This window comes from Lutra lutra, chromosome 9 (genome assembly GCF_902655055.1).
Source record: "Lutra lutra chromosome 9, mLutLut1.2, whole genome shotgun sequence".
NCBI classification, from domain to species: Eukaryota; Metazoa; Chordata; class Mammalia; order Carnivora; family Mustelidae; genus Lutra; species Lutra lutra.
In genome coordinates, this window is record NC_062286.1 from 89,916,670 (window position 1) to 89,939,265 (window position 22,596).

At 49.9% G+C, this 22,596-nt stretch overlaps 1 protein-coding gene across 1 annotated transcript in view; it reads left to right on the plus strand.

The window, feature by feature from the left end:
* The first annotated feature begins 9,550 nt into the window (after nucleotides 1-9,550).
* SH3RF3 (SH3 domain containing ring finger 3) overlaps nucleotides 9,551-22,596 on the plus strand; it is a 364,818-nt gene continuing 351,772 nt past the window's right edge. Inside the window, exon 1 of the mRNA XM_047745167.1 lies at nucleotides 9,551-10,163. Coding sequence (XP_047601123.1) covers nucleotides 9,591-10,163 — 573 coding nt within the window. The 5' untranslated portion in view covers nucleotides 9,551-9,590. The remainder of the gene's footprint in view (nucleotides 10,164-22,596) is intronic.

The following is a 22,596-nucleotide window of genomic DNA, read 5'->3' on the forward strand; positions in this document are numbered from 1 at the left end:
TTTGCCCAAGAGGCCGGTAGGGAAGGTATTCTAGCCTCAGTGAGCTCACCTGGTTTACCTGACCCATGACCACAAAGATCAAGGTCATCAGACCAACCTCACTTCTCTTTTAGTGGGGGGACTGCTTAGACTTTGGGTGGCCCCCTCCTTCCTGTCCTCGTCAATCAAAAAGTATCTTGGTGAAGGGCTGGGGAGACGATGGAAACTGGTGGTTCACGGGTGAGTAGCTTTTGTCAAGTCACGAAAACACAGTTCTACTGACTTTCTGCAGGAAGCAGATGCCTAGCAGCCTCACCTCTCTATAACCGGAGGGAGCACTCAGATAGTTCTTCCCAGTACAGAAAAACCCTGCCCCATGGTGCCATGCAGCCTCACCTACTAAGTGCCAACTCACACGGGAGTTTAAAAGTAGTTCATAAAAGCTTATGCGGGTTTAAAGGTAGTTCAAGTTCTGCCCAAGTAGGTATCCAGGTATCTCAACATTAAGAAACAAAGGTGAGCTCCTGTGGGCAATGACATCCTGTGTACTTAATGCTAGTTACACAGTAATGACCGTGAACAACTGCTCCAGTGAAGTAAATGCATGACACACATTTCGCAAGCTTGAGAATGTTCCTCTGTCACCCTCTCTGTAATGGGAAGGGCAACATTCGTGTAGGACTAAATCACATCTGTGAAGCATTTTGCAACCTGCAGATGGAAAGTGTGATGAGTCACTGGGAGTGACTGATGAGACCCCTGGTGGGACTCCTCCCCGTCCTCCACGGAAGAAGTGGGAAGGACGCTTCTTGGAAAGTTCCAAGGAAGAAACCAGGCTTACTTTTTTCACCACAGCTTCATATAGCACCTCCAGGAAAATGACTCCCAGATTCTCATCCCCGATTCTGAGAGTCCTCTGTAGCTCTGTTTGAATCGTATCCCTAACTTCGAGACATCTGCACCTCCCTGGCCTGCCAGCATCTGAAATTCATGTGTCTAAAAATAAAACTTGTTATCTGGCCCCTTAGATTGGCCCCTCAGACTCCTCTTTTCAGTGGAGGGTCCCCTGGTTCCTTCTGATCTTCTTCCTCCTGTATCTAACCAGTGAGAGGAGGCATTTACTTTTATTTGTGTGTTCAACAAGTGCTTACTGAGTGCCTGCTACGCAGAAAGCACTGTCCTTACTAGTGGGGAGGATGCAAGCTTAAATCCAGATACTCAACAAGCTTGGATTTAGGAAAGGGAGACAAAGTATTTACGTTGCACATTTTTGGTGGAGAGGGTTTATGTTTGTTGATTGCCTACTCTTTGATCGGTATATTGCACACTGCTTTGGTTTGGGTTTTTCCCTAGAAGCCAATCCCAGGCTGGATTGGAGGCCAGGATGGAGGCCAGTGGTATATTTGGGAGAGGGTCCTAGGCAGTGCCTGCAGGGGTGTGATGCAGAGAGAGGGAAGTCAACGAACAGAGTTCCACTTCCATGGTGGTTGCGTGAAGCCTAACCCTGCAGGGGGTCTTGGGGAGCATGTAGAGCAATCCTTCCCAAGGGGCAAGAGTACTGTTTGCCATTGCGAGGTTGCCCTGGCATTTAGAATTGGCTATATGCCCTCGAGCAGAGAAGACTCCAGGCAGCCACAGAAAGCCATCCCTTCCCCCCCACCTCCCTTGCACTTGTGGGCTGGGGCAGTGAGGGTTGGGAGCACAGGAGCAGAGCCCTGACAGCCTCCACCCCATGCACATTATCTCACTGAAGCTCCTGTCAAAATGGTAAAGCAGGTTTAATTCCTCTCACTCTCAATAGGCAGACTTGGGCAGCCTAGGTAACTTGCACAGTGAATGGGTCGTGGCAGAAAGAGGCTTGACCTCATGCCGGCTTGACTCGTGGCCATGATCGTGGCCCAAGCTGGGAGACCTAGCAGGCTGCATGGAGGAGGCATCAGAAGATGTCCTGAATGTGTGTGGCTCTCCTGAAGCTTGCAGGTCGGTGTTGCAGGTTTTGGCCATGACTCCAGGCTGACAATACCCTTACACCTACCTTTCTTCCTTTGCTGGCTAGCAGGGTGACCATGAGCCCTTGCTGCCCTTTTCAGTTTTTTTTTGACTCTCACAGTCACTCCATGCTTTTCCTAGCCTCTCCTGCTGCACAGGGCTCCCTGGGGTTCTGCCCTCAGAAAGCTTTCTTCGCCTCTTCTCCATGGATGAAAGCACTCCCTCCCCCGGGGTCTTCCTGCCACCTAGAAGCTGATTTCAAGTGTGCATTTTCAGCTCTTGCCTTATTCATGAGCTCCAGGGCTTGGGCGGGTAGAAGAGAGACTCTGGAGTTCTGTCCTTTGTATGTAAATCCTGACTGTTCCACTGTGTAGCTGTGTCACCCTGGACAAGTTACTTATCTTCTCTCTGCCTCAGCTTCAGTGCCTGTGAAGGGGAGGCAGGGTATTTGCTTAAATAGCTCTGGTAGCTCCACTGCTCATTGCCCGGCCTCCTGCAAGGCCAAGTTCCTTAGCATCCAGGCCTTACTCCCATGTCATTTCAGTTTTCTCTCTATTTTAAAAATTATGGTGAAATACACTGAACATAAAACTGACTGTTTTAACCATCTTAGGTGTTCAGTAGCATTCAGCTCATTCACATTGTTGTGTACCTTAAGCTATTTGTTAACCAGTGAGCTCCTGTCTTGTGTCTCCCTGCTTCTGATTCCTCCTTGCTCCAAATGATTGCATTTCATGGCTGCCTGCCCAACTTTCTGAATATCGCAATGCGCTGGGAGAGACCCTTGATGGCTCTTCAGGCTCTCAGGGTCCAACCAATCCTTGACTTTCTAGCACTTCCACCCTGTGCCTTCACTACTTACTCTCCAAACCCATCGCTCCCCTACCTGCCGGGGAGGTGTCTTCTCCAAGCCTCACACTCCACTTCTGACCTTGCAGATGCTCTTTACCCTTCCCTGGGGGTTGTCTCCCCTTCTTTCGCTCAGGCATGCCCAGTCCCTCCACGAGACCATAGCGCCTCCTCCCTGGAGCGCTCCTGGGTGTGGCTTCCGTTGCCCCTTCTGGTGACGTGTTTCAGGTGGCCCGACGTGTAGACTGCAGATCCTGCCAATGGGCTATGAACTTTCCACCTGCTGATTCTCTGGGGCCCATGACAGTGCCCTACCAGTGGGATGGGTGCTCACCTCCACAGAAAATAAAAGTGAAGGGGGCTTGCTCTGGAGATCAGAACACTAGAAAAGGATTTGGAGGGGCAGATGTTGAGTGGAGAGAAGTCCATGTGCTCTGTGAAGAAGGAGGAACTGATGAGTCTGGTCTGCAGATCAAGTGGTGGCGTGTGGCTCCTGCTCACCTTCTCTCCATGCATTACAAATGTGAACATTATACGTACTGGAAGCCATGAGTTCTGCAGCTATTAGGAGTCTTGCTATTATGGCCTCATGCTTGTACACACAACACATATGATGTGAAATTAATTTTGAGAGATTCATTCCTTTTTATAAAAAGAGAGTGCAATCAAAGGTCCAGATCTCAGATGCTGAAAAGCATTTGTTATCATACGGTCTTGGAGTGAGAGGGAATTTAGAGGTCAACTGGTTCAGCCCTTTCAAAGTCAGTTTAGTCCAACTCTGCAGATTTTTATTAAATGCCTACATTGCTCAGAACATTTTTGACAGGTCTTAATGACCAATAAAACAGAGTCTTTGCTCTTGAGGAGTTTGTGGGGGGGCAGGGGCTACAGGACTGCTACAACATAAATATAAATGTAGGGCAGAATACAAAAGATGCAGGGGAAAAGAGCACAGTGGATTCAAAAGAGAAGCTATCAGGAAGGGCTTCCTGGAGGAGGTAGTCTGCGAGATAGATGGGTTTCCACAGGAAGAGAGATACAAGCACGAACAACACACATGGATAAGAAGGTAGAGGTTTGGGAAAGAGCTTGGAAGATGAAGAGCCACTGCCCATGGAAAACCAGATGGGAGAAGGCAGCAGCCTTGCATTGAGAACCAAGGCTGGCTCAGCAGCATAGACGCTGCAGCAGATGGGAAGAGGGAAGAATGTGGAAGGAAATGGAAATGGGAGGACCTTTGGGGGTAAATATCCATTAGGATGTTAGGAAGGTGCAAAAAATTGGTACCTAGCTGTATATATAAGGGCTTGGGCTAGGGGTGTCCTCCAGGGTGGGCTCCTGTCTTAAACTTGGGCACTTAGGTTGATGATGAGATCCGGGCAGCCACAGGATGGTGTGTTTTGGGCAAAAGTCACTTGGTTGCAAGGGACGGAAACCCAGTTCAAACTATCTTAAGTAAAAACAGGGTTATAAGGACTCATGTATGCTCTGGGTGTAGTGTCCTTCATGGACTCCTACCCGTCCTCTAGTAGGCCTTCCACATGTGAAAAGAAAGGTGGCCACTTAAATCCTGGGGTCTATATCTTTAAGGCTCAGAATCCAAAAGGAAGAGAGAATCCCCTCTCCTTCAATATCTATATGCCCAGTCTCAGATGCTGCTGAGAAGTGCTTGCCCGAACTGATCATCTAAGGAGCGAACAGTTCTGATGGGTCAGCTTTGACCACACGGCCTGCTGGGGACACAGGTGCAGGCAGAGTGAGCAGCCCAGTGGACCAGGGATGGGGGGCTTCCCAAAAGAAGCAATGCTGGGCTGGCCAGAAGTGCTTTAACAGATTCTTTACACCCATAATGTGTGCCTGAATTTTTTTCTTTTGGGGCTCCTCCTTCATAGGACTGCTGATGCTGTTGTTGGACAACTCAGCCTTATTAAAAAGCACTTTTCCATGTTTAGCTGGAAACTGCCTCCCTGTAACTTTAATTCATTATAGTTTTCTTCCTAATAACAAGGCAAAAACAATATCCCTTCTAATACTTCATTCAATTTTAGAAACTTCAGGGTCTCAGAGCCTCTAAAGAGGGGAGATATTTTTGCCTTCTGGTTTATAGAAGATGTAACTGAGGTTCACAGAAGTGGTTTCACTTATCTGAGTTGGCACCAGTGGGGTTCCTGCACATGCAGAGACAGGCTCTCATCACTGCACCCCAGTGTCTGTCCTGGTCTACAGCCTGGGCTCTCAACCGGCACCTGATGTACAATGCACTCAGGAACTGCTGGTAGAATGAATGAATGGTGCCCCGGGTGACTCCCTTGGATACCTTTCCAGCATGAGGACCAAGAGGACTTGCTATTCAGCATGGTGACAATTGTCTCATACTGAGGGCCTTCACCGATCTCTGATTCATAATAAATAACGTGTATCAATTAGAGTACCCTGTTACAAATGATAGAAACAGACTCTGGCTGATTTAACAAAAAAGGAACTATTCAAGGAAAACTGGGACATCCACAGGATCACCAAGAGGTCTGGCAAAGCAGTGGAGGCCACGGCCCGGGCTCACCAAGCCAATCAGGCCTGGGGCTGGTCTGCTGACAACAGCTGGCCCCTCTCCTCGAGATTACCACGTGGCCGGCCCTTCCATCCTCCCCCACCTGTTCCTACAGCTGGAACTCCATGATGCTCCATCTGCCACCCTCCTTCCCCCTCTCAGGGCATGGGGAGGGTGGGGAGAGGGGCAGCTCTCTAGCGGGCAGAGCCTGAGTCACATCCCCACACCCTAGCTGGAAAAACACATTTCACCAAGTGGATAATCTCCCAAATCTAAGAAGTTCAGATCTTGGGCAGCCAAAAACCTGACATACAGCAACCCATCCTGTTTCCTCTGAGCTTTCCCTCCTTTGGACACAAACCTTCTCTTCCTTTATCCTAGGCTCATGGGTGAGACCTCTAGATCCAATTACCACCCGTCATTAATATTTGGTATCCAGAATTGACAGTAATCCTGCAAATGGGGTCTGACAAGCCCAAGGTACAATGTGATTATTTCTTTCCCTATTCAGTCCCTTAACTTCCATTAATGCATCATAAGATTTCATTACTTTTCTAGGCAGTCATACTACATTGATGACTCATGTTGGCTCACATTATGCTTGTGGTCGATTCAATTCCCAAGATCTTTTCCTATGAGTGGCTGTTAAGCCAGATCTTCTCAATCATTGACTTATATAATTGCCTATTGAACATGTGCACATTCAACTGAGTAATATAACACTGTATTTGTAATACTTCAACTATTTAGTTCACACCCTGAAGTTCTTTTTCACTGTAGTACATTTCACTTGGCTACTTCAATCACAGACTGCAAACTGGTGGCCTATGGGCCAATTTGGCCATGCACTCATTTTGTTTGGCTAATAGGGTGGGTTTTTTTTTTTTTTTTTATGAGAACGGAATTTGTTGCCAACTATTGAACATCAGGAGATCTCACATAAAAAAGCAGGCCTTCTACCTTCTCTTGAAAAGTAGAAAGATCTGGCAATATCAGGCCATCCTTTTCTCAAGGCTTCATGTGATTGACTGGAGCTGAGTAGCAGCAGCTCCCCACTTTGCAAGGTGCAGGCGCTGCTCACTGCAGGTCCCACCATGCCCTATTGCTTCACCCGCTTTGCACTGCTTCCTGAATTTCCATGTCCTGTGCAACCTCTGAGTACACTTGGGATTGCAACCTGCTGCTGTGGGAGTTAAGGTAGGAGCTAAAAAGGGGTAGAGTGGAAGCAGAAGAAGTCTGAGAAAGGTGGGGCGCAGTGGCCCCATCCAGAGGGAAGCTGAGCATAGAAGGGCGTGACTCTAGGTCCCTGGCATGTGCATCTTTTGTTCTATCTGCGTGGCATGCCCCCTATCCTGGAAATTCTCCCCTCTCCTGTGTGCGGCCTTAGGGTGCTACCAGGTTTCAGATAATCCCGCTCCTCTGGTCTGCACTGAATGGTCCAGAAAGTGACCATCTGGGCCAACCTAGATGATAGGGTTTTAAAACTTTCAGCCCATGACAGCATCAGATGAATGTCTTTTGTCAGTGGCTGAAGCCATTGGATGAAATGCTTTTGGAGCTTTGACAGTGTTTCCTATTGTGGGGGTTGGGAAAGTAGAGAGGAAAAGAGCATATCATCATATAGAGAAGTATGGGGAGCCAGAAACACTGTGGTCCCTCTGCAGTAAGCTGGCCCAGCTCTTAGCCTGGGGTCCTGTGAGGTGCTCCTGGGTCTCAGTCCATTCTCCTCATTTGAAGTCTGGCTTGGTTTCTGGGATGCCACCTGCTTTTGGCTCAAGCATTCTGGGTTCTCTTGAAAATTCCCCTTTGTTGTTCTTGAGGGAGGGTCAAAGAGTAAAAGGAAGAGAACGTGAAGGTGCTTCTGGGCACAGTGACAAGGCCTCTGGCCCTTCTGGGAAGTGTGCTCCCTGGTTTCAGTCAGCCAGGCAGCTCAGGGATGCCATCCATCTCACAGGGCAGCCAGTGGCTCATGTGAATAATACATATGGAAACCCACACCACTGAGACATCCACAAAGCAGCTCGCCGAGTTCCTAGGAACTGGCGACCTGGTATGAGCTCAGGACACCTGGAATTGAAATGTTAAGATGCATGTTCAAAACACCATTAGGTGATGATTGAGACCTTTATTTCACTATTTCCACAAATGTTTGTTGAGCGCTTACTATGTGCCAAGAACTGCCCTTGCACTGGGGATCTTACAGAGCAAAAATATGCAGTCTGTAGGGAAGCTCCATAGTCCATATTCCAATGGAATGTGATCTTAGTATGTATTAGGTTCTGGAGACACAAAAATTAACAAAATTCAACCTCAATGATTTATTAAGTACAAGCCTTATCTCCCTCACATGTAAAATGAGGTAAAAATAATTATCTCATAGGGCTATTTAGAGGATTAAAAAAAATAATGCACAGGCACGTTCTTGGCATTTAAGCCACAGCAAATATTACTTTCTCCCTGAACAGTTGAAATAGGTTCACTTAAGTTCACAAACCACAGGTTGGTTTGACTGGTAGGCGGGCCTTCAACACCTCTTCTGTTATCGGCCCTAGCAAGAACTATCTGGCTTTGGGGCGCCTGGGTGGCTCACTCGGTTCAGCTCCCGTCATGATCTTGGGGTCCGGAGATCAAACCCCGCATCAGTCTCCCGGCTCAGCCTGGAGCATGCTTGTCCTCCCCACCCTTCCCCGGCCTCTTCCCCTGGTTGTGCTCTTTTGCTTGCTCGCTCTCCCTCAAATAAATAAAGAAAATTAAAAAAAAAAAGAAAAAAGAACTATCCAGCTTTGTAACCTGTAGCCCCTGGCCCTCGGCTTGTGCTGAGTCTGGGCCTGGAAGGGACCAGGGCTCGTTGGGAACCCCAAGCGGCCACGAGGGGGCAGCGCACTGCAGGGAATCTTCGCGGTCGACCCCAGCCCACCGCCAAACTTCCCTGCTGCTCCCGGTCCTCCGTACGTACTTCCGTTGCTCTGACGCTCCCAGAAGCCGGGGCGTCGGGAAGGAGAGCGCGAATTCCCCTTCCTCTGCGCCTCCCGAGGAGGAATTGGAGCGGGGTTCACGAGACTGCGCCGCAGCGGGCGCGGCGCGGACCGGGTGCCCTGCGCAAGGGTGCGGGTCCAGCGGGCAGCGGCGCCAGCCTCGGACCAGCTACTCCGGGGAGGGCGGGCTGCCGCCGGGAGGAGACCGAGCCGCCCCGGGGGCGCCTCAGCCAACCGGAGAGCCTTCCCCTGCTGCTTCGCGGGGCGTCCCCGCACCATACCCGCAGCTCCAGGCTTGTCAGTTCGGCGCACCGCCTGGAAGGGGGACCCGACCGGGAGCGCTCCGGGGAGTCGTCGAGGAGGATGCCCGGGTGTTGGCTATGTTCCCAAGCTGCTCGCCGGCGCTGACGAGAAACGCAGTCCGGATAACACCGCCCAAACTTTCCTTCGCGGCAGCGTCGGGAGGAAGCATCCCTCTCTGAGGTTCGCGGAGAGCCGGAGGAAGACTCCAGGCGCCCGGAGAGGACAGGGCCCAGCCGGCGCAGGAGGGCGCGCTCGGAGTTCCTGGGAGCCCTAGAGGTACCCTAAGGGACGGGACTAGTCGCCGCTGTACGCCCAGGCGTGGGGAGGTCCGGTGGGCGCTGCTTCTCCTTTCCTGCGCTCCTCACTGACCGTGACCTTTGCGCGCTCCTCGAGCACGTGCTCGCGGCGGAGGAAGAGGAAGGTCCAGCTGAACCCGCTGGGGGCAGGGACTCGAGGACAGGCCCAGGGCGCATGGAGGCGCCGCGCGGGCGGTGCGGCTCACCAGCGGCGCGGGGGAGCGCGCACGCTGAGCCTGGGTCTCCCCGGGGACCCGACCGGCCGCTCCCCGCACTTCCTGCCGCGGGGCTCTGGGCCGCGGGTGGCCACTCCAAGCGCAGCGCCCGCTGAGGCGGAGCGGACACACGGGAGGACAGGTGTAGCCCGCACACGCGGGCGCCGTGCTCCGAAGGACTGGGTGGGCTCGGCTGGCCCGGAGTTGGCTCGCGGGGCGCGGAACTCCGGTCCCCACCACGCCGGGCTGTCAGCGCGCCCCTTGGCACCGCCGCTGCCGGAGCCTCAAGCAGCCAGGCGGGGTGAAGGAAGTGCCTGCGGAACCCGGCTCCCCGGAGGCCGCTCCGGCGCGACCCTGATGCCCGCTGTCCGCGGCGGGTCCCGCTCCGGCCCCGGGACCTAGGCAGCTGCGCGCGGCCGCCGCCGGCGCCTCCCCCATGCTGCTCGGAGCGTCCTGGCTGTGCGCGTCCAAGGCGGCCGCCGCTGCTGCGCAGAGCGAGGGCGACGACGACAGGCCGGGTGAGCGGCGGCGGCGGCGGGCGGCGGCCACGGCCGCGGCGGCGGGCGAGGACATGGACGAGTCGTCGCTGCTGGACCTGCTGGAGTGCTCTGTGTGCCTGGAGCGCCTGGACACCACGGCCAAGGTGCTGCCGTGTCAGCACACTTTCTGCCGCCGCTGCCTGGAGAGCATCGTGTGCTCGCGCCACGAACTGCGCTGCCCCGAGTGCCGCATCCTGGTGGGCTGCGGCGTGGACGAGCTGCCCGCCAACATCCTGCTGGTGCGCCTGCTGGACGGCATTCGCCAGCGGCCCCGCGCTGGCGCCAGCCCCGGTGGTAGCCCGTCCGCGCGCCCGGGCCCCAGCTTGGGGGCGGCCTCCGCGCTCGCGGGTGGCGGGGGCAGCGCGGCGGGCAGCGCCCCCGGCTCCCCAGTCTTCCTCCCTGCGGCGACCGGCAGCGCCACCGCCAGCCTGCGGGAGCTGGCGACCAGCAGGAGTGGGCCTGTGGCAAAGGTGGGTATCTGCTTCACCGCGCAACGACACAGCGTGTTTGTGTGTTGGGGGGGGGAAGGGGTGTGCTCGGGTGACTGTAGGGGGCAGTGATGAAGGGCGAGGGAGACCAGAAGTGGCCCCCCACAACGGCTTTTGCCTTGCTCTTCTTTCTCCAAGTAGTTTTTCTCCAGGGACTCCGTGAGTGTAACCCGTCAAGTCCCACTTGCCAACTGTTGGACACCGTGTCTCCACCTCCCGCCCCACAATCCTGTCTCCTTCCCTTGAAATGCCTGTCTGCACCTGCCGCCCATCCCTCCTACTCTCTGGAATCCCTTCTCGCACCACCTGTACTTGCTGCGTGCCAGCATGCAGTCTTGCGGAACCTTGCTACCTGTTCATATGTGGTGACACCCCATCCTCCCCCAGGGTGGACACAGTTTCCTGTCCCCAGCTGACCGCTAGTCTCTACAGTCCCTCTGCTGGCAGGGCCCGTGTCTCCACCTTTTTGACTTGGCCGGGCCCCTGTCTGTACCCAGAAAGTCTTCTTCCGCTGGAACCCCAGACTAGCCCTCGGCACATCCGCGCCGGCCTGAGGTCAAGTTAATCCTTAGTGTTTCCAGGGTTCTGACCTCTGGGGAGACTCTGGGCCTCCTGCCTGCGTGTCTAGCAAGAGAGAGTTGGGCAGAGGGAATTGTGTGACTGGGGTTTGGAAGAGCATGAGTTACACACTTCGTGTGAGAGGAGGGAAGGAATGTTTGGCCGGGCCTTCTTGAGCTTGGTCTGTCAGGAAGCCCTAGACCTCTTTCCGGCCCTTGGGCAGGGCTGCATTCCCAGGTGGGACATTATCTGAGATTTTTGGTGCAACTACATTGTACAGTGTCTTTCAGTGTTTTTGTTTTAGTGAAATACTTTATCTTGGAGTTTCAGTGATTTGGTTTCAGAAGCTCTTCAGAAGCTCTGGCTTCACACCCTCTGTTACTATTACTATTATGGAGGGGGAGGAAAGCTTGCGGGATGCTGGCTTAAGTGAGAAGCAAGTCCTCATGTATATTTTCTTTAAATGTAGAAAATCCCACTTATGGGTTAAAAAAAAAACCATTATTGATCTACTGTAATTATCGTTCATTTTAGAGAACTAAAAGTATTTTCTTTACTTTGGACTGTTTAAGAAGCTGCTGATGCATAAATCCTTACAATATGTGTAATACAGAGAAGCTGGGACAGTTCTAACCATCTGAATTACTTAGTACTACCAATATTTTTGAGGTTAGGAAGTTAAATCCTTGGTGTTGAGCTTTAGAGATAAATGCCCTCCTTTGCCAAACTGGGTGTTTCCTATGGATCGGGAATAATGGACAGTTAAGAATAGTCATGGAATATTTATGCCTGGGATTGCTGCTGGAGGGAAGGTAGTTAAGTAGTTTTTCTTTGGTTTTAGTTGTGATTAAATCCAGTTATGAGTGTGCGTGTTCTTGATTTCCAAGCTTTTCCTTCCTGTCCTTGCTGTTTCGTTTAAGGTATTATAATCGAAGGTCTTTATTTGCAGAATAAGTGGGTTACCTCCCCATACTCAGAGAACTGAATGGTTTGTAGAATGATGTTTGTAGTTAAACCCTAGGACATTTTGATGAGAATGTATTTACAGATGTCCTCCTACTGCATTTTATGTGAATTGTGTTTGATCGGAGGTGAGGAGGTAACCTCTGAAATTCGAAAGGCCATAACCCGAGGCAGCTCCCAGAACTGTGCCATTTGTGGCGTAGAAAAAAAATTGTCAAAGAGGTTGAACTGAAACCTTTTTGCAATGACAGGAACAGGGAGTTAATTTTTTGTTGGCTGGTCTTGAGATTATTGGTGGACTTTATAGGCATATGGAGCGATCAGACTGTTTATGGAAGTTTGAGCTTCAGGGAAACTTTGCAACACAGTTTATTTTTGTTGTGTTGAGTGTGACCCTCACTCCTTTCTTCACACGCCCACCTCATGAGGACTGAGTTTGGGTCCTAGGAAGAGTCCAAATTAAATACAATTTTTGATCAATATTTGATCATTTTCCGAAAGACAAAAGGAGTGGAGGTGGGGATCATAACATCTTCTAGCTTTTTACTCACTGATGTGTAAGTCAGTGGGAGTCTTCTTGGGCAGCCAGAAGTCCTGCATGGAGTGTTGCACTTTAAGCAACACTATAAATTTGGCAGGCAAAGACTTCAGCTGAAAATTAGTTCCAAATAGGCTTTTGATACTTTACTGTCTGTTGGAATTGCTTTGACTCCTCATAGCAAGGCTGAATGCTGGATGTTGTTCTATGTTGTTTAATAGGTGGGCACTCATGTCATGATTCAGCAGAGACCATATATGCCTTACTAGCAGGTTGACTGTTAATGAAAGACTGTCTCTGATTTTCCTAGTGAGATGCTTCTCAAACCTTTCCGGCCAACAGGCATGTGTAAAGGTTGTAGGTATGCAGATCACCAAGTATCTACTTAGATTGTGCATTTACTCACAGTTAGACATTGGAAAGGTGTCATGTATAAAACGGATGAATTCTTATTTGGGTTCTGCATGGAGTTCATGAAATAATTTTTCCACACTCTTCACTGGCGTCTTTTTCTTCAGGGTTTTGGTTCTCAGTAGAGCTACCTGGAATCCTCCAGCCTGGTGAGCAGAACCTCTCAGCTCTGCTTTCACCTGAGCCATTTGAGATGAGGCACTTTCTGAATCAGTTAATTATGCTGCCCTTGGAAATTTTATACCAAGTTAATGGTACCTACTGCCTAAGGTTAGGACTGTTGGTTTCTTTGTTTGCCTGTTGGGAAATACTTACTGTTACGTGTTGCTTCTGAAAGTGATCTTTTAAAAAGTCCTGTTTTAACAGAAGCGTCCAACCATTTCAGGTGCTAAATGTGTGCTAAGTTTCTCAGCCTAACTTGTTTTTGTTTTGTTTTGACAGTTGTGTGAGGTGACCCCTGCAAGGCCCCCTACTGGCATTGGTTGAGGTGTTTTGGGGCAATATGTTTTTTTTTTTTTTTTAAAGGGCTTTGTAGTTCCAAATTGAGTAATTTCAAGAGTACTTTTAAATATGCTTTCATAAGAACTCTAATGTAAGACAATTCTAATTTTTTGAGTGATTTTTTTTTTTTTTTCCGTGGGAAATCTCTTGCCTTATATTTGGGCATACACAGAATTTACCCTGTGCCAGTCATTCCAGGTGAACTGGACCAGACTGGGTTCTCTTTTCGGAGGTGACATTAAGGGGTTGGAAACCGGGCTGCTCTCAGGAGATTCCTGAGCACACTGGAGTGGTGTCCATCCATGACTCTATGAAGGTGAAGAGGATGGGCATTTTTACAAATTAAAGAACAGTAGAAAATTTGGATAATGCTTTTGATGATACAGCATGTAAGCATTAGAGCTGGTTTGTCTGGAACGTGTACCTTGAAGTACTTTGGTATATGTTTCAACTGGAAATCTGTACTGTATCTCTCAGCCAGTGTGACTGGGACCCTGTAATGGGAAAAGTGTAATAAACTGGAGACTCATACAAATGATATCTATTAAATGTTTTATTTAATAACTACATACATATATGTGTTTAACATGTTTTGGATCCAGGCTAGGAACTTGTCTTTGAGTTCCAAGTTGACTTAAACCATAGCCACCTTATGATTTCCTATTTGTTTCTTTCAAATGGCGGACAAAGACACTTACAAGAAATTCTGAATGGAGCACTTTCTAGATTTTAAACAATTACCACTTAATGTTGTATGTCTTTTTTTTTTTTCTTCCCAGTGTGACAATGTTAAAGAGGTCTGTCTTTGATGAGTCTTTCCTAAGTGGTCACCATTTTTCTCCAAGGAGTGATTTCTTTTGCACTAAACGTCTTCTGTTTACGTAACACTTCATTAAAGTTTATGTTTGCCATTTATCAGTATATTTGCATAAACATGGTAGGAAATCGAGCCAGTGAATTCCAAGTAAGCACAGGCGTCCCTGGGCAGGTGTGAGGGCTTGGACAGCAGTGGGCCAGGCTGGGCCTTCCAAGGGGATGAGGGCCTTAGCCATTGTGTGGAGGAGATGGGGAGTTGAGCAGTCCAGCTGGCCACCTCTTGGGAGGCCAGTTCAGACAGAGTCTGTGGTATCTGGAAGCAAATCAGTGCGTATTCTTCAGTCGTCAACAGTTGGGCAGCTTATGCTGGAGAATTTTTTGTGTGAACAGTTACTGAGTGCCTACCATGTGCTGGTTGCTTTGGCATATGTTGCTTATAGAAAGCTCACCATAATCCTATGAGGTGAGTGGCATAATTAACCAAAAGGGATCGCTCTATGGGCAAAATGGTCAAATCAGAGAGCCAGGAAGTGTTGGGCTCTGGATATGTTCTCAGGCTCCGTTCCCCTGCCCTTTCTGTTCTATTCTGCTGGGCTCTATCATTGGGGTTTCGTTGTTTGGTCTGGAATGTAATAAGGACTGTAGAGGAAATGGCCCAGTGCCTAGAGGCCCTCACAGAAAAGCCAGACAGCTCACAAGGACAGCGGACAAGTGGTTGACTTGTGGTCTCCATGATGACAAGGGCAGACACCAGCCTTTGGAGACATGACAGATGAGTCACAGTGAAGTCCTTTTTGGGCCTGTTTTCAGAAGGCCCCTGGGTGTGGAAACGGCACCTCTGAGACTTACAGCAATGTTGTGTTTCAGGTTGTGGCCATTTGGTGACTAATCTAAAGTTACTTTTCACTAAGAGACCACTGCGGGTCAGGTGTTCGCTGAAAGCCTGTGTGGCCAGGGCTTGGGTCAGCTGATGGAAGTTCTTCCCACCTGTTGCTTCCTAAGTCTTGGAGAGATGGGGAAGTGGAGGCACCAAGGTTTCCTTGCTCAGAGACACACAGTGAATAGGGGGGTACTTGAAAGGTGAACTTTGGTCGGACTCTACCAACTTCATAGTTAGAGGAGGCCTCTCGCTCTATAACAATCCCAGGTAATGAGAGACCAAGGCCCCGAACTTAAGTAGCACTCACTTCCTAGATCCCTCTGCTCAGTGGCCACAGCGGCTGCCATCTTGTAAGCCCAGCCTGTGAGCCCTATGGGTAGTTAGCAGGAACCGTGCAGAGGGGTGTGTGGTCCCAAGGAAAGAGCATCCTATCAATTGTGGCTTCAGCGGCCCGTCACAGGCAGTTCTACATAAACGACATGAACGGTACATTTGAAATTGGGATGGGTCATGATGGCATCCTACCCTTAATAACAGAAAGGAGGGTTTCTTTCCCTTATGTTTGCTCTAGACCACCCTCACACGTCCCTTCTCGCCTTAGGGGCCAGAACTGCATGCTGGACTGATGCCTGGACCAGCCACAGCTCAGCCAGGGACTTGGCACATAGGATCAGCCTCCCATCCAGGGACTCAGGCCCGCTGCCTGCCTTGGGCCTTGGCTGCAGACAGGGAGGGTCTTGGGCTTCGTGGAGTCCTGTGGAGAAGGAGGGCAGGGGTAGGGCCCAGGTGGATTTATCCTGAGTTCCTTACTTCCTCACTATGTGCCTCTGGGCAAAGGTTTAGCTTCTCGAAGCCTTCTTATTAGTGAGAGGGAGCCTATCTGCTTTATCAGATAAGTGAGACTGTGTACCTGCAGTGCCTAGCACACGTAATTAGCTGTCATTTCAGTTCCTGTTACCAATACAAAAATCTCCAAATTTTGTATCACAAGTGTGGCACACCTTCCTGCTAGTAGATTCATTTATTTGGTGTCCTGTGTGTGTGAGTGTGTGAGTGTGTGAGTGTGTGCATGTGCACGTGAGCACATGTGCTTTGCCTTTAGATTCCAAGTTGGCCTGTGTCACCGTGACTGGATTGTTGCGTATTGATGGGTGTCTAAGTCAAGGGCTCGAATCTGTTTATTTCACCTTTTAAATTGTCTCTGAATTTTATCTTTGTTATCACAGGTAGTGTTCCCTATTCTCACAGGCTTCATTAAAGTGAAAAAAAAATCCAAATTATAATCTGTTTTAAGAAGAGGCAGTAGGGGAGAATAATTCCACCCAGTTGCGGGGATGGCTGGTTGGCTCTCCTGAAAGCGAAGCACACCTCCTTCATCTGGAGGACACAATAGCTTGTCTACAACTGCCTGGAATTAGGCTGCTCAGTGAGGTTGAGCTGAGCAGAATTATATCCAATTGTTCCTTCGTTCTGGCTTTTGAGAGCCCGTTTGCTTGCTGGAGCATGACGAAATCGGGTCTCAATTATGCAGTTGTTTCAAGTGTGTATTTCATTTCAATCTGTATTTAATCTCTATTTTTCGCAGTTAACACGCTCTTTTCCGAGGTACATATTTGAAATAAAACATCAGCAAGGATTCAGGTAGGGGGAAATGCTCTTTATGGCACCACTTGCAAAGGCCAAGGTCAGTTTTTATCAGATTTGCCTTGCTTGGAAGATCTTCATATTTGGTGAATTAGAAATGCATGCTCAATGGGTATCCTACTGGAATCTAATTAACCTTAAAAGAATAAGGTGTCAACCGGAAGGTGTGGGCAGCAGTGAATGGTTTAAACATTGCGCTAGCACACTATACCATGGGGCTCCCTTTTCCCACTGAGTGGAGGTTAGAATAAAAAAGCCTATAAAGTAGCAGCGCTATTTGAATTCTACTCACAGATGGCTGCCTTTTTTGGCCCTCGATGGCGTGTGGGTATTTAGAGATGCAGTTGTTCTTCGGGAGACCTGAAAGAGCATCCGAGAGGAGTTGCTTTGGTGGCTCGTTTCTCTCATCTGGCACACGTGTTTACGTTGTTAACGGATGCGATGGTTATCTGCAAACATGAAGATATTATGATATTTGCATTTCTGCTTAATGGAATGTGTGCATAATGCTCATGTGAATTTGTATGAGTTTAAGTGAATTAGGATTTGCTGCAGGAATTCAGGTCAATAGAAGTGGTGAGAGACTTTAAGAACACAGAAGCAGCACCAGGAATGGATATAAACGTTCTAGAGCCCAGAGCATGTTCTCTGCAATGCTCAGACAGAAGGCTTTCGGGAGCATTAGGGGTTCACGGCCAGCCTCTAACGTGGCAGTTTAAGAGATAGGATAGTGTGCATTCTCTTCAGTGAAGCAGAAGCGAACACTTTACTTACTTGAGCACCTATTATGTGCAGTAACACTTGGGGTCAAAATTATATTGGCCTTTAGAAAGTGGCACAAAATTTGCTAATTACCTTGCCAGCGAATGGAGCACTAAGCTCACATTCAAAAGAGATCTGGAGTTCTGGCAACAAGAGCTACCGTGCCTTCTCTGACAGTCAAACGCCCAAACGCTTCATTTGTTCTACATATAACATCACAGCCCTGCCACCTTATTTATCCCTGATGGGTTCGAAATTTCTGTGTTGAGAAATGTTTACTGTTTATGGATAAGCCGTTGGATTCCTTATCTCTTTATCATCATACTTTGAATTCTGCATGACTTAAAAATTGCACCGGGACACCAGGGTGGCTCAGTGGGTTAAGCCTCTGCCTTCAGCTCAGGTCATGATCTCAGGGTCCTGGGGTCAAGCCCTGCATCAGGCTCTCTGCTCAGCAGGGATCCTGCTCCCCCACCCCCGCCTGCCTCTCTGCCTACTTGTGATTTCTCTCTCTGTCAAGTAAATAAATAAAATCTTAAAAAAAAAAAAATGCACCTACTTCCCCTTCCCAAGCAGGGCGAAAGGTGACTAAAGCCAGATGTGCTTGTGTACGAGGAAGCATGAGGAGCGTCAGGAGGGACGCAGGCACGCAGCTGTGGAGAAGATACGTAACCCAAAAACAGATAACCTGTGTGACTTGCCTTCATCTGCCAACTTCGTGGTGCCCGTGGGTCAGTTGTGTCACGCACCGTGATTGTCTGCACCAACTTTGTTGTCTGAAGATGTGCAGTAGGAGAGGGAGATGCCTTCGAGAGCCACACTTGGAATGTGTGGTTCTTGTGAATTTGGAAATTCACAAGCTGGAGTCACCCTCTGACGAACTAAGCTTCATCGTAGGCTCTGTGATGGTTTTCCTGGAGTTAAGTTGTTGCCCCCCCCATGTCTTAAATGAGGTGGCAGACCTTAGATCCTGAGGAGGATTGTATCTCTGTGGTCAAGCCTCACAGGGAGAACTCAGCTGCAAACAGCAGCAGCCTGTTTGACAACGGACTATTCAGCTCTGCCGTCAGCCCTTCACCGGAGACAGTGTGCCCCTTCCTGGGCCTGTGTCCCCCAGAGCTGTGTGCATGAGGGCCCAGGCAGCAGAGGCAGCACCGTAGGTGTAGGACGTATGTGATGTGCATTCACAGGTGGTGGAGGCTGTTGGTCTCCCACATGGCTGCTCTGAAGACATGCAAGGCTTTATCGACCCAAGAGAGTGACTGGTAAAATCTTGAAACTCAGATGACAAGGCCGAGGTGAAGAGTACAGGCTGGTGGAAGGTTTTCCGTTTAAAGTCGGGGCAGGCCTCCCTCCTGCTATCCTTCCAGTGAAGCCATGGCGTCCTCTCTGAGGGCCCCGAGCCAATATGTATGACCCTCTGTCCCAGGATCAGCCACTGACCCCCTATTTCATGTGTTCCTTGTGAACCGTCATTCCATTCAGGGTCCTTTTACATACTGATGTTCTTCCGTTTCCTCCAAGCTTCAGCAATTTCTTGCAAATTGCAAAATTTCTTTTCTAATTTAAATGTTATAGGACATCAAATTTTCTTTCTTGTTCCTTTCAGCCAAAGTCATGTGTATTCTACATGGGGTTAATAGCCAGCCTGTGAAGTGTGGTTGATATTACCTGCAGCATTTCCTGCGTGTCTCCCAGCTAATCAGTGCGACAGCTCTAACACCCAGCGCCCACAGTCTGACCCCTTCTGTACCAGTTTTCCACCTACTGCTTTACTTCCTCTAACAAGCTCATGGGCTTTGACACAGCCTGGGCTGTCCGTCTGGGGCTTTTAGGAACTGAAGAACCCCTAAAGTACCCCTGACAGCCAGGCCTTCTGTGGGTGGTCCTGAGGGCTGAGGGGACTTCAGATGCCCAGAGGATACCTGGGGCACTGGGAGCCTTCTGGGCTGGTGTGTGCAGCTTGCATGTCTACACTGAAGGGCTCGGTCTACACAGGGTCCCAGATGACTTCATCTGGGTGAAAAGATGGCTGTCCCCATCCCCAATCCACTAAGCCCAAACCCCTGTGAATCCTGTCTTTTGTGTCTTCCGTGCATTTTCTGATTCCATTTTTATTTCCTCAAGCTGTTTTCAGTATTCTTTCTTCACTGTTCCATTCAGTGGGCTGCGTGTTTTCCTGACAGTTTCTGCTTTGTTGTCCCTTTAAAGTGTGGATAGTATGGCTTCCCAAAGGCAACAGTTAGCCATGTTGTCTCTGTTCCCCTTCCTCTTGCTTTCTTAGTGATTAATGGGTTCTCCCAACACTGAGAATGGCTCAAAGGAGGGACCTGAGTGCCTGGCAGGCTTTTGGCACTTGCCTTCCTTCCCAAGTGTTTGGGGCCAGGTGTGGAGCTGATCCCAGGCTGCAGAGACCTCCAGTCTGCAGCCTGGCACGTTCTTTACATGTGCAGACAGAACTCTGCCGTGGATTCAGGGTGCCTGTCCTGGGAATGGTGGGCAGCCCTTGAGGATACCCGTGAATCTTGGGAGGAGGGTTAGTTCTAAGTCAGATTCTCTCCAGAGACAGCAAAATGCTCCTTTACTAGGCTCAGGGGAAAAGGATTCCTGAAGACATCCATGGGAGGTTGGGCCTAGAGAGAGAGGAGGGTTCAGAGTGGCCTGGCGGAGCACACCTGGCTCAGCAAGTCTGGGAGCTCACCTCCTTCTCTGCCTGCCCGGCCTCTGTATGGTGCTCACTGGGCTGTCAGCTCTGCTCATGCTGAGGACGAGGGCATCCTTCTGTGCAGAGTTAGTGCCTGGTGAATGAGGACATCTTTCTGGTTGTCCCACCATCACATGGCTTTCTAGTTGACAGTGGTTTTACTTTGGAATGAACAGACATGTCTGGTGTCCACAGCAGGGAACCTTCCTGGCTGTGCCCTGTGGGGCACATCCAGCAAGGTCACGCCACCCTGAGAGCCAGCCTTGTGTCATGGGCTGGCAGCTTCTGTCTTCAAGACTCCTGAGATGGCACACACGGACCTCCCTGGCTCTTACCTGGAAAAGCCGCATGGGGAAATTTCTCTGCCTTGTCACCTCTGCCTCCTGGGCCCTGGTCTTTCTCAAGTTCCTAGGGTTTCTCAGATGTGTTTCCTAAGGGCACCTCTGAGCTCTTGTTCTGGTCTCCCACCTGTCCTCCCTGATCCCCACCCCACTGCTGCCCTTACATGGGAATGCTGAATGCCGCTGCCTGCTGGGTGGTGATTTCCTGCCTATTGTGCTCAATCATCACCATGTTCCAAGTCCCCTCTGGAGGTACTCTGGTACCTTCAGACTGGGTCACCTGTGTATCCCCATTTCTTTGCTAACTGCCCCCTTCCCACCCATACCTCTCCTGCTGCATTCTTTCTAGTAGCAGGTATTTATTTGAGGTCTTGTATTATCTTCCTAAAAATTCACATGAATGTTATTCTAAAATATGCTTCCTCTGATGTTCATATAAAACTGTGGGGGTTTTCTCCTCAATCTTGGAATCAGATGGGTTTCCCATGACTTCCTACAGCCCTGGCCGACCACAGGTGCCCCCATGGGTTCCCCAGCACATCGGGCACAGCTGTGGGGGCTGGGTGCCACTGAGCAGAGTGGGGTGGACTGGCTTCCAACAGCAGGAGAGGGCTTCCGCACAGGGGGTTTCTCTGAGGAGGGGGTGGGTGGTCTCTCCGGTCTCCTGACAACGGTGTGCACTGAAGGCAGGTTTTAGATATGACCTTTGTTGTGGGCTTGTCCCTTTTTTAGAAGACCCATTTCCTTCCATGGGCGAAGAGCTGCCTTTTCCCTGGGTACACCACATGGAGTATAGCCTTCATTCTGGAACTTGGCCGGGCTGAGGTTTCTTTTCTAATAGTTGGTGTTTGGCCTTATTTGCAAAGTAATCGTGGATTGTCGCGGAGTGAAGGATGTGTGGTGGCTTGTCAGCAACTGTGGGGAAAGGTGGCTGTCATTTGGGAACACTTTCACTTTCTAAATGTAAGTGTGAAACATTCTGTCAGGTTGAGGAATTTTCAAGCCTTTCAGCTTTCAAGGGGACAATTGTCATGTTGACAGATGTGGTGAGGGGGTGTTACAGTGGAGTGTCATGGACTTGGGGAGGGGTGGTGGATCCTGGCTGGTGGGGGGTGACCTGGCAGGCAGAGCAGGGGAGAGTGCCCCAGGGGTGCTTGTGTTCCTGGTGGGGACATGGGGAAGCCAAACGTGGGGGCCCACCGAGATGGCTGCAAGATGTCCCAGGTGGTACCTAGCTTTATGTTGATGTTTGTGTTTCTTTCAGTGAACCTCTCTGTTAGGCCAAGGGGCCCATTAAAAGAATTATAGCAGTTACAAGAAGTCTTATTTGGAAGCAAATTTAAATAAAAAGTGAGTGAATTAAAGAACCTCATTAAGTAAATAGGGTGAAGATGAAGCATGGACGACTGTGGTTTGGACAAAAGCTGCCTGCAGTCGCAGAATAAGCAGACTTTGTTTTCCTAGAGCATCTTGACATTTATCTTCTCCACTCCTAGTTTTCTCTGCGTGGGCCTGGGCAGTGCATTTCTAAGATGTAGATGACTGAGTCAGGTGAATATGAGAAACAAGGGCATTTGATGCTCAGAAGTCAACTTTTGGAAAAATTGCTTACATTTTTTTTTTTTTTTTTCAACTCGTAGCAAGTATGAGCATCTTACTAGCCTTTGGGGTTTGTTTCGGGCTGGATTATCAGTGGGGCAGGGAGGGCCAAGAGTGACGTGTCTCTGGGGTCCTCATGTTCGTTGAGCGGGGGTCCAAGGTGGGCCCTCCTCATGGACCTCCATAGTTTGTGGCACCCACCTGGCAGAGTTGTCTTCATGCCCATTTGAACCAGTCGGCCACCAGACTGGTATCTGAACTTGGCAAAGTGTGATCACAGCAGGAAAGTGCCACAGGGTACAGGACTGAGAGATACACAGGGGTAAGAGAAATGGTGGAAACGGGCTCTCCCACCACCCTGGTCACCAGAGCTCAAATGTTCTGGGTGTGGGCAGGTGCCACAGCCCGTCTCAGGGCAGAGGACTCCACAGTCCAGTTCCTGGTCTGGGACTCCCAGGTCAGTCTCCAGGGTCACAGCCGGGCTTTCTCGGTAAGCTCATGACAGTATGGTGCTGGGAGGGCCTGACCTAATATTGACATCTTACAGGGGTTAAGAACCTTTTTGATTTTCCTTCATCAGCTATGTCTGTGTCACCAACTTTTATCGGTACATTCTCAGAAGGGACAGTTAACATCTTCCTTTCTGCTTCTCGGACAGCACCAAACCCAGTTCCTGGGATACTGGGCCAGGACCCTGA